General features: G+C 46.0%; 1 protein-coding gene across 1 annotated transcript; it reads left to right on the top strand.

Annotated features, from left to right (window-relative positions):
* The first annotated feature begins 380 nt into the window (after nucleotides 1-380).
* rgma (repulsive guidance molecule BMP co-receptor a) lies at nucleotides 381-11,455 on the top strand. Its single transcript, XM_037451540.2, has 4 exons — nucleotides 381-1,001; nucleotides 4,632-4,747; nucleotides 6,308-6,825; nucleotides 8,609-11,455. The coding sequence occupies exons 1-4, from the start codon at nucleotides 988-990 to the stop codon at nucleotides 9,302-9,304; spliced, it is 1,344 nt and encodes a 447-aa protein (XP_037307437.1). The 5' UTR covers nucleotides 381-987; the 3' UTR covers nucleotides 9,305-11,455.
* The last annotated feature ends 188 nt before the right edge of the window (nucleotides 11,456-11,643 follow it).

The following is an 11,643-nucleotide window of genomic DNA, read 5'->3' as shown; positions in this document are numbered from 1 at the left end:
GAAAATCCTGATTATTATGGATTTGTCTTTTGTCTCAGAGCTGAGGGTCTGCTGAAGGTTTTCTGGTGATGGGATGGATGGAACAATTGGGAGGAGGTGGGGGGGGGCATTCACACATAAACACTAAATTATAAAGCCATGTGTAAATTAAGTAGCCGTTCAGTCCGGTTTAATAGCCCTACTGTGTGAAAAGGTGAAATTATGGCACGTGTGACCTTTGAAGGAAAGTGGAAACAGAGATTACACGGACTTTTTCTGCTTTAACAGAAAATAACATTGTAGAACTCACTATTTTTCGACCGCATAAGGATTCCTATCTCCCACAGAAAACAACTTGGAGGGGAAAAAAGTGTGTGTGTGTGGGGGGGGGGTGTCCACAGCTGAGATCTGGGGCTCACAGCGGCGTCATGCAGAGCCGATCATTGTCTCTCTCACACTTTCTAACTAGCCATTTCTCAACATCCACACAACGGATCGGCCGCACGCAGCAGCAGCGGCTTCGCCCTCGGGGCTTTTCTTTTTTCTTCTCTCCCCGACGTCGAGCATAACTAAAAATTTGGATCCAAGGCGCAGATTGGCGGGGGGGGGGGGGGGCACTTATTGGAATTGGTGCCACCTTTCCGATCGACCGATAGTCAAATGAGTTACGCAATGGCTGAAGGTATTTAAGTCTTCCTTCGGGTGCGAGAAGTGCCTTTTTTCTTTTTTTTAATGAATCTAAAAAAGAAAACAACCAAAAAACACTTTAATTTCACCGAGGAGAAGATTGGCGGTGGTCACCATGCACAGATTTGCGGATTCAACACTCAGAGAGGAACCGAGGGCGTTTGATTCGGAATTACAGGGACACGCAGGACGAGTCGTTTTTTGAAGGGGGAGATTTTTTAGGAGTCTGCCCCCCCTCTCTCTCTCTCCCTTTCTCTCCCCCTCTCGCTCTTGTTCGCTGTCCTCCGGGTTCCTGCAGGACTCCAGAGTCGTGGAGAGCCCATGCAGTCGCCAAGGTTGGTTCATCCTTAGTTTGAGAATTTTAAAACAATATTATGTCTGTATTTCGGAATCCAGGCAGGGTGGGGGCTTTAAAACGGGTTCTCTGTGTCCATGGATATGCATATTTTTCAGATGTGCGATCGGGGGAGGGGGGGGCTTGATTTCCTTAATATTAACAACGTCAACCCTTTGCAAGTTTCACTTATTAAGCATTACGCATAACACCTACATTCACCACCTTGTGCCTTTTTAAATATGCAGCAGTATTTAATGCCCCACTTAATAGCATAAGAGGCTGGACTTCTTTCTGACACCCTGAATGAAAAGAATCTTCTTCGGGCCAGTGCAACAGGACCAATGCGCCTGCTGCCTGCACCTTCACTCTTTTCAAACCCTAATTGCTCGGCAGCATGCAATTAGACCAATAAACGAGCTGTCCTATGATGCTCATATTTAATGACAGGTTTGGCCGTCCTCATGATGCCATGTGCGTTTGTGCCATGATATGAGGTTTCATATCAGAGCTCCTAACAAGCGCCATCTGTTGGAAAAGAGGATCAGTCCTGCTGTGACCAGCGACACAGATGCCTATAAAAATGCAGTGCACAACTCAACACTAAAGAAGTGACGAATGGCTGCACCAATGGCACTTGGATAACACTCTATTCAGTGTATCGACATTTCAAAACGGTGTGACTGGTGACAACAGAGATTTAAAGCACATCAATAAACGTGATTATTTTAAATCCACTGGATCAACTGAACGTGTTATCGTTCAGGTATCAGTCACCTTTACCTGTCACAGCAGGAGAAGCACAAGATCTGCACGATGCGTTTTTGGAAATCCCTCTAGAAAGAGGTTCTTAAACTAAAACTATCACACAAAAAAACAGCCGATAGCAAATGCTTGAAGAGAAAAGGCTGTAGGAGAGGAAAAAAACGCCACCTCGTAGTCAAGTTGATCAAGTGCCTTTGTGAAGAGAATTAGGGCGGCAGGTTGCAGTGAACCATTACTTTCGCTATTGATTTAATTATTAAGTCAATTGGAATTCCAGAAAATGGGTCAGAAATAGTATCACAATTTGTCAGAGCTCAAGATGAGGGATCCATATTGCTTCTATACTCCAACAAAGAAACCAAACCACAAATACATTGATTGAGAACATTCGTGAATTTTTGCATTAGCCAAGATGAAACCACCAAATGGTTAGCATTTTTTCCATCAAAAGAGTTGACAATCTACTAATAGACTAGCCATTTACTGTAGTTAACATCTGATATTTCATACAGAATAAGGAATGCATAGGTCGTATATGAAGAAATGGATTGTGGACGTCAAAATAAGTTGCTATCTATGAACCAAAGATCACTGTCATGCACAAGAATCTCTCAATATCTTTCTATCTAACTCCTACTATTGTGGGTTCAGAAATGCAATGACCACCAACTATTAGCTTATTGTTAATGAAAAGACAATTCAAAAACAAGTAATCGGCTAAAGATAATTTACTAACAAGACAGCAATCCATATCTTGATAGTACATAATGAACAGACTCCGTTGCATGCAAAGTTGCTGCAACGGGTTTCATATCTAATATCTGCACCATGCACTTTCCAGATGTTATGGAAACAATCCACAAACCTGTGAATCAGTCAAATAAAGATATCTGCAAAACTGTAGCACAATATAATTTCTGTGTTCGCCTCCACACCTACATGTGTCGCTGCTAAAAGCCCCCAAAGGGATCGACAATGCATCAAAAAAGGATCCTCACGCAGCTCACACCTCATAGTTTCAGTCGTACACTTCAGATGTGAATGCATGGTGCATCCGTCTGCACAGGGCCACCCTTGTTGAAAACATGTGTAGGCTCTGGCCTCATTGTACACGAACGTATCCATCATCCACGAGAGGGACAGCAAGCATTCAGAGAGACAATCACCGCACTGTGGAAAATACTGTACAGCCAGCCATGACGTGAGTGTGCATCCACTCGTGTGCTTGGTGTTATTTTGGTACAAACGGCAGAAAAACGACTACAGTGATGTAGATAACTAAAAAGAGGGTATCACGCCTTTTGGGGGGGGGGGGCATTAACCTGCATTAAATAGGCCCACTCTATTAGAAGTCCAGCATTCTTAGTTGCTGAAGCGTCAACCTGTGCATGCGGCCGTGGCTTTGATTACTTGGTGTGTCGTCAGGTGGTTTGAAGTAAGGCGAGGCATCAGGGTTTGTTTTGCAAGTTAAATATTGGCATCAGTGAAGAGTACAATGTCCTTTCCAACTATGCAGCGATCATTGAGAACAAAGCGCTCATATTCTTGGTGTTTTTTGGGGAGGAATTTAACAACCAAAGATGAGATGGCACAATCAAATTACTAAGGGCATATTTAACAAAGTGTAATTCAGCTTTCATTCATTCTTGCCTTTGATATCTGTAAGCCTCACTAGGCCAGGCCGTCATTTAGCTGACGCTTTTATCCAAAGCGATTTACAATAAGTGCATTTCAACCGTAGGGAAACTCAAAGAACAAGAAACAAGGGCAATTTCATCAGCAGATTTATAACTTGTGTCTGGTTAATCATTGGTTAATCATTTCAGCGTTGGTGCTTAAAGATTCAGTTGTTGCACCCTGTCAGACATGTTGATTTGATGTTTTTGTATTTCATTTAGAAATCTTTGGGTTTAGTACCACTGTCGGAATAAATCATGTGTGGGGAGTTTTGGGGAAACCGTCATGGCCAATCTTCCCAGTCCTCTCAAACGTTATAATGTAGAATAATAAGTAATCAATAAAACAACAAGCAGTTTGATTATTAGTCAAAATAGTTGCTGGTACATTGATCAAATTCCATTTGTGTTGTTAACCCTTGGTGAAATGTTCAGTTGTGAGTTTTTTGATCAAATGGGAATATTCTCAGTTTCTTGTCCATCAATGTGTCTTTAATTTATCCAACATCAGCCAGATTTAATAAATTGGCATCTTCTGAACCTTTAGTATCTCCACTATAAGATACAATAAATGTTGGGATGTTGACCTACCTCTGTGGAGTTGAAAATAACACCTTTAAGCCTCGTTTTAAGCACCATTGTAGAAGAATCAGAAGTAAAAGCAGACCTGCTCCAGGTGTGTGAAAATCATTTGAAAGCTCACATCGCACGTGTTCGTTTTCCAGCTCGCCCCCCCTAGTTGACATCAGACCTGGCGGGTCGCGAGGCACTCGGGGGGTGAGTTGTAACCCGACACACGCAGAGGGGTGTTGGAGGAGGGGGATTTTTTTTTGCGGGGCAGCAGCAGGCAGCACGTGATTGGTTCCGCGTGTCCTCTGGCCCACGGAGGCTGCTCCCCTTCACGACACTCCCTAAAAAGGAAGACGGATTGCTTGGCTGCTTCCAGCCGGCCGTCCCGCACTGAGTGGCAAAGCGAGGGAGAAGGAAAAGTGGGAGAAGAGGGAAAAGAGGGGAAAGAGAGAAAGAGCAAGAGAGCGAGGGAGGGGGGCGACGACGACAGTTCTCACCGGGCTAGTGGCGAGATGACGGGACCGCGGACCTCTTTTGGGGACTTGATTTGTGGGGCTTTGTGAACGGGGGACTCGGGGGCTCTAACTCTTCTCTGCTCTTCCTTCACCCGGGTGGACCAGGGAGAGGAGTGAAGCGCGACCCCGAGCTGGATGGATGGTTATGGGGGAAAGAGGGAGACCCTCGGCGCTTGACGTGTGCAGAGTCCTGGCGGTGTTTCTCTCACTCTTCCCCTCCGGTAAGATGAGACTTTTCACTTTGAAATTTAAAAGATATTTTTTTTAATTATTATTTTAAAGGCAACCTTAAAGTTAGTAGCGTTGGTTAACGTTACATTTTGCACTTTATAACTCATAACGTGGTTGGTTTAAAGGCTCAACAAACTTTTTTTCACCTTGGGTTTAGAAAGGTTGCCAGTTTTGGTTTCTATAGGTTGCCAGGTTCGGTCACTATTTATAAGCAGAAATGTGTCACTATTATCATAATTCCTCTTGAGTTACACGGCACAAACATGAAACATTTTTTGCTCTGTTTCGCAATTTACTATAAAAATAGCGATAAATAAATATATATATCCTAGAAAAAATAATTTGTCATTCCAGTCAAACTCAATAAAACACTGATTATAATCTACTGCAATCTAGATTACCGAGATCCAAGTGTTACGTGCAGACGTCTGAGAAAAAAGTTGATGTGTGCTGATATTACAACAAGTTAACAACCATGCAGTTACACCGCATTTCGACTACTTCCACCAACTTTATATCTTTATTCAGTGCTTTTTCCTTTATTTAATCAGGACACAAAGTGAGCCCCCAACTCGTACTGTGTTTGGGGAATGGTGCTTATCTCTGTAGTTTGCAGTGGCTCCTTGACTTTAAGTTTGGCTGGAAATCATACGTTGATAGGTTTTAATTCAATGAGAATTTCTGTAAAGGAGCCAGTGAACTATTGTAGTGAAAGTGTAGCATTATATTAGACATGTATGCATTTTATTTCAACTTAATAATAATTTGACAATGGCATTATTGCTGTCAGTCACTTTTTGCAGTGGGGGCCCGTTTTTTCAGCTCACCTTGCGTGTTCTTCAAACTCTTATCAGTTTCCATCTTAAATCAAACAACAAAGTGATAATGCACAAACTGTTGAGATGGAGAGTAGTTTATTGCCTCCTATCAAACGGGTGCTGGGTGGGGAGGCGTTTTGTGGGTTTGAGAGAGCTGTATTGAAGTATTACTGTGTATAAGTGTTGATATGGCTTTTTCCCACTTTGAGACCGTGGGTGAAACTTCTTATAGCCAATTCAAATAAATTCTAAAGTCAAACACGGTGTGACAACAAGGCATTTTGTAAAGAGATGGCAGGATGTACCAATAAAGCTCGACGCAACAATCTACCATCTGTAGTGTTTACTATCACTAAAGGTGTGGATAAGGATTCACAAAGGGCCATTTTTACTTTTGTATCAAGTGATCGCCAATGGGTGTCAAAGGTTCGCCACAGTAATGTTCAGAGCTGTGTCTCGGTCACTGCTTGCAGAAAAGAAGTGTGTAAATATAGGCCTTATGTTATCTACCCCTTTGAATAATGTACAAGCAAATCTAGAATGGGGCTTTTACTTTGGACTGCCGCCACCACAAGGGCTGTGAATGCCATGTTGGAAATGCTGATTATTCTTGTTTAAAGATTCACTATTATTTCTGCTTTTAAAACTGTCATCGGGAGCAGCCAGAGTTCCTAAATGACCTGTAGCCGTCCTCCTTTCATTCACCCTGCATGCGGTTCCCTCCCCCGACAGTGAGCCTGCAGTGCAAGATACTCAAGTGCAACTCCGAATTCTGGGCCTCCACCTCACGCTCCGGTCCCGAGGAGGAGTTCTGCACGGCGCTGCGAGCGTACAACGCCTGCGTGCGCCGCACCGCTCGGACCTGCAGGGGGGACCTGGCGTACCACTCGGCCCAGCATGGCATAGAGGATCTGATGGGCCAACACAACTGCTCCAAGGAGGGGCCCACGTCCCAGCCCCGGGCCCACACCCCTCTCCCCCCTCCGCCCCCGCCGCTGCAGCCCGACAGCCAGGAGCGCTCCGACGGCCCGGAGGTGTGCCACTACGAGCGCAGCCTCAGCCGCGGTGCGGCGCCGCCCAACTACACCCACTGCGGCTTCTTCGGGGATCCACACCTGCGGACGTTCGGGGATGACTTCCAGACGTGTAAGGTGGAGGGAGCCTGGCCGCTCATCCACAACAAGTACCTGTCGGTCCAGGTGACCAACACTCCCGTGGTGCCGGGCTCTTTGGCCACCGCCACAAGCAAGGTGGGGGATCCGTTCTTATTTTGCTCCTGTGTGCACGTGGACACGGTCTTTGTTCAACATTAAATCAGCCTGGAGCTGCATCTAACAAGTGTTTTCATTTAACGGCTCGTCTTCTGATTCATTCTCGCTTCTCTGATGTGAATATTGATTTATTGTTATTTTACATTGAAAAAATAACTGCTGCAAGATTTATGCTCTGGTAGCCAGCTAATATTGTAGTTTTTTTTCTTTGATACATTGACATGCAGTGTTTGTTTCTCAACATATCTTCTTCCTTTGGTTGGTATGAGTCTGTTTTGTGGTTTGTTTCTGCTTCTGTCATACTGTGGACTCTGGTTAGTGTTTGGATGAGCTCCACTGTGACAGATACCGAATCCAAACCCGGCTCAATTGCCAAGATCTTGATAAGCTTAATAAATGATATGTTCACATTACAACAGCAGTGCTGCATTAAATGTTAACACATGGCTCCATTTTGATCTTTTTTCCGCCAGTGGACAGCTCTCGCTGATGTTTGGACGTCCAGTGTAGGTCCGACTGAGCTCATTAAATTAGGACGTATTGTGTCTGCACAGAACTATAGAAATCTCTGCGACATTAGAATATATTTTCCTTCATAGCTTCATCAACCGTGCATTCCTTGTTATTGTTGTTTTGTTAAATGGTGCATGGCTCTGTTGGGATTTCTGTCCCTGAAATGACTTTCAGTAGAACTTGAGGTCAAAGCAGAGAAGTAGGAGTGTTTGCACTCGGCAGATTTACTTGGAGCTGTTGCAGATTTGGCAAAGTTTCAACTGCAATGATTAAGAGCTCAGCCACTTTGCAGAGTCTCGTAACGGAGGTATTTAGACCGAGGCATATAGCAGGAGCATTTTGTCCTTGGGTACATTTGTAGATAGAGTATAATTATCTGCTATTACGCTGTCTTAATGATACCCTGTTAAGTATTTGTGCGCTTAAAGTAATGACATTTTTTTAATGCTGTTCTTGGAAGCAAATGAGACAGCTTAAAAAAAATGTCTAAGATCTTTATTCTGGACAAAGGGAAAACATAGCCACCTGTGCAAACAAGACTCCTTCTGAAACAGCAGAGCTGTGTGTGGCTGCATTGCTTCTCGCTGCAGATACAAAGAGCCTCTGCTTCCATCGCCGTTCTGACGGCTGGATCACGGAGGGACATGTGTTCGTTTTTAGGAAGGAATCCTACGGGGGGGGGGAGGTTGAGACTGAATTGGTACAACGGATAAATTGTCGAGCTATTTGCGTATTCTCTTTGACCCCCCCCCTCCTCCTGACCTTCTCCCCCTCCTCGGTCACAAGCCAGCAGACATCAGTCCCTCGGCCTTCCTGCTATCGCCGCGCTGACAATGGCTCATTGGTGTCCTGGTGAAGCCCCGCTTGTCGAGTCTCCCTTAATTAGCTGCTGAGTGTGTTGCTGTGTCCGGGCCCGACGCCACTCCCCGCGCAGCATAGTTCTGGGGGTTCACCGGCAGGTTTGTCAGCGCTATGAATGGATCCTCTTTGTGTCTGCAGACTGAGGCCTGATTTTACATGGCCCGAGACTCGTGTTTTTTTTTTTTTACCTTGGCCTCCACCACGCTGAGCTAGTTGCTGAAATAGGACACTTAAGTGCGGTGGGTGGCACATATAGCGCAAATTTCTAAGCCTGACGTTTGCATTGACTTTCAGCAACAAATGTCTACATACCTACATTCATAAGATGCTTAAAGATGATTATCCCTGCTAAAATGTCTTCTATTTTTTTTTTAATGTTCTCTTGCAGCTGACGATCATCTTTAAGAACTTCCAGGAGTGTGTGGACCAGAAGATGTACCACGCAGAGACGGACGAGCTGCCGGCTGCATTCGCCGACGGCTCCAAGAACGGCGGCGATCGCCACGGAGCCAACGCGCTGCGGGTGGTGGAGAAGGTTCCCGGGCAGCATGTGGAGATTCAGGCCAAGTACATCGGAACGACCATAGTGGTGCGGCAGGTCGGCCGCTACCTGACCTTCGCCGTGCGGATGCCGGAGGAGGTGGTGAACTCGGTGGAGGAAGGCGACGACCAGGACTTGTACCTGTGCCTCCACGGCTGCCCCGCCAACCAGCGCATCGACCTCCGCCACCTCAAGGCCCGAGCGACGGAGGCCCAGGGCGCGGGCCGGACCAGGGCCGGCGGCGAGGGGGCCCCGCGCGGCTTCACCCGCCAGGCCGCCGCGGCCAAGTGCAAGGAGCGGCTCCCGGTGGAGGACCTGTACTTCCATTCCTGCGTGTTCGACCTGCTCTCCTCCGGAGACATAAACTTCACCATGGCAGCCTACTATGCCCTCGAGGACGTAAAAATGCTCCACTCCAACAGCAAGAGATACCACCTCTTTGAAGGAGACGCTCTGATGAGCAGCGTGGGCCGGAGGGGCAACGGCTCTCTCTCACTTCTCCTCCTCAGCGTCCTGGCCGCCCTCCTGTGGGTCGAATGCTGAACCGTTCGCCCGCAGCCGCGTTACGGCAGTTATCTTCGTGGTGTGTTCGTCAGTGAGTGTTAGAGTACCGTGTCGTCGCACTTTGGGCCCCCCCCTTCCCCTCCTCGTCTGCTGTGGTTCTGGGACTCGAATGGCGGTTGCCCCCCCCTCGCCCCCTCCTGTGGATCCTCTCGATGTCTTGACTCCAGCGTGACGCCGAGGAGGAGGAGAGGTTCGCCGTACTCCTCCACCTATCATCACGTGTGTTTAGCTGGTCCATGCGGCGGGTCTTTGATGAGCGCGGCGGTGAGAGAGCCGAGGCGACTCCCGAGCTCGGGTTATCCACCTCGGATTAAATCCCACATTCTCAGCGGGGCCCGCGAGGTGCCTAGTGGAAAGCCGCACGAGATGATCTTCTGCAGACAGAAGTCCGCTGATCCTCCCTCTCCTGATCCACCCACTGGTGCCGCGCCAGTGGAGCTCTCACAGGCTCATGTGGCAAGGCGAGGGGACCTGACAGGGGCTTTTGTTAACCTAAGGCCAGAAGCTGCTCTATGTTTGATTAGTTTCCAGCTCTGGAAAAAGGCCTCAGCCTTTTGGAGGAAGCGCTCAGCCAAAACCATGTCAGAGCAGCGTCTCCAGTTGTCTGCTGCGGAGATTAATGGGTCAAATTGGTGTGTGTGTGTGTGTGTGTGTGTGTGTGTGTGTGTGTGTGTGTGTGTGTGTGTGTGTGTGTGTGTGTGTGTGTAAAATATGTGTGCAGAAGCATCTGTGGTTAATTATATGCGTTTTGTGGTTCCAGATGACATCATTCCCATGTCTGTGGAACCCCAAATTTTAAAAAAAGAAAAGATGAGGCGCTCTGCGATCGGTCAGTGCGGCCTCGATCTGCCAAGTGGAGAGGCCCAAACGGGAAATGGTGAGAAGAAAAAAAATGATAATAAAGCAAATCTCCTTTCAATGTCACACAGACCGTTGCCCCGTTGTTTGGGTCGACACGGCCATCAGGCGGTGTTTTGTATCCCTACGTCTGTAATGTGAATGTAGCTTAATGTACCTTTTAGTGAAGGGCGTTTACAGAATGTACAGCGACCCGTCACACCCTCGGATAGCATTTTGTGAATTTAACTCTTGATTCTGTTGGTGTGGATTCTGTTGGTATTCGCTGTAAAGACGTCCCTCTCTAGCAGCTTCAGCATTTTATAGACCCCACGGTGGCTTTTGTGTGTAAATGATCAGCATTTGTCCTAAGAAGTGATCCCACGCCAAAGAACAAGCCCCCCCCTCCCCTTCCCCGTGCCAATGTTTCCATCCTTCGGTGTCTTAGTGGGTCCTTCGTTGTGTAGATCTTGTGTTTTGTCGGTGGCCTACGAGTTGCAGTAGTTTCAGTTTCAGCAGTCGCACCTTTTTGCTTTTCTCGTGTGTCACGATAACGCTTCCATTTGAACTCGGGTGCTCAGAAACGTGTGGGTCCCTCGTGCTGGTGATACAGGTACCACTCCGGCACAGCGTCATTCATCCTTTACACTGAAGTGTTTGGCAGACCTTACTGCTGCTATTTGGAACACGTTATGGTGCAGTTTGACAACAACAAAAAAAAGCTCACACAAATGATTGTAATGTGGAATCTTGTGTTAATAGATTGTGTTGTGAGATTTACAGTATATAGTTCTACATTTGAAATGTGAGGTTGTTCATGCGTTTTGTGAGTTTGAATTTGTATTTTACCGGTTGTGTTTTGAATTGATCACTTGTTTTGTACATCAGATATTTCAGTGAATGTGAACCTTTTTTTCTTTTATTTAAAAAGGGATTTTCTTGCAAAAACATGAACACCACAGAGCAAAATATTCTTTACTTTATCCAGTTTACCCACCTAGTTGTTACGGAGGAAGTGATAAAATGCTGGTTGTCATCACTTCTAAATGCAGTCCACATCATGTAGATGTTGTTCCGGGGTGTTCAGGTTTTTGAGTTTAAAGCACTTTATGTTTTCTTTTCCATTTAGCTCTTATTCCATTTGAATTAGTCAGACTTGTAAAAGAGTTTTCAAAAGATTCAATGGGAAACTTCAGAAAGATCAAGCTGTTTGTACGTAGAGTAAATGTGGTGCCAACCGCCAGCTGTTAATAATGTAAATTATTTATTGAATTAAAGCAAATGTCTTGTTAATCTGGTGTCTTGTTTCAGTTGCTTTGAGAGGGTTTGTTGAAATGTCTTTTTAGTGATCTGAAGTGTTCCACTGCCCCCTGCTGCAAAGATGTGGTGCTAGATGACAACAAATGTTTGGTAATCTGTATATCCATTCATCTAGTAAATGTATATTTGGTTAAAGCCTTTTAGATAAATTAAGACACTTT

The sequence above is a fragment of the Pungitius pungitius genome, chromosome 6 (assembly GCF_949316345.1).
Source record: "Pungitius pungitius chromosome 6, fPunPun2.1, whole genome shotgun sequence".
NCBI classification, from domain to species: Eukaryota; Metazoa; Chordata; class Actinopteri; order Perciformes; family Gasterosteidae; genus Pungitius; species Pungitius pungitius.
The sequence above is the reverse complement of the archived record's forward strand: the minus strand, read 5'-3'. Positions and strand labels throughout refer to the sequence as shown.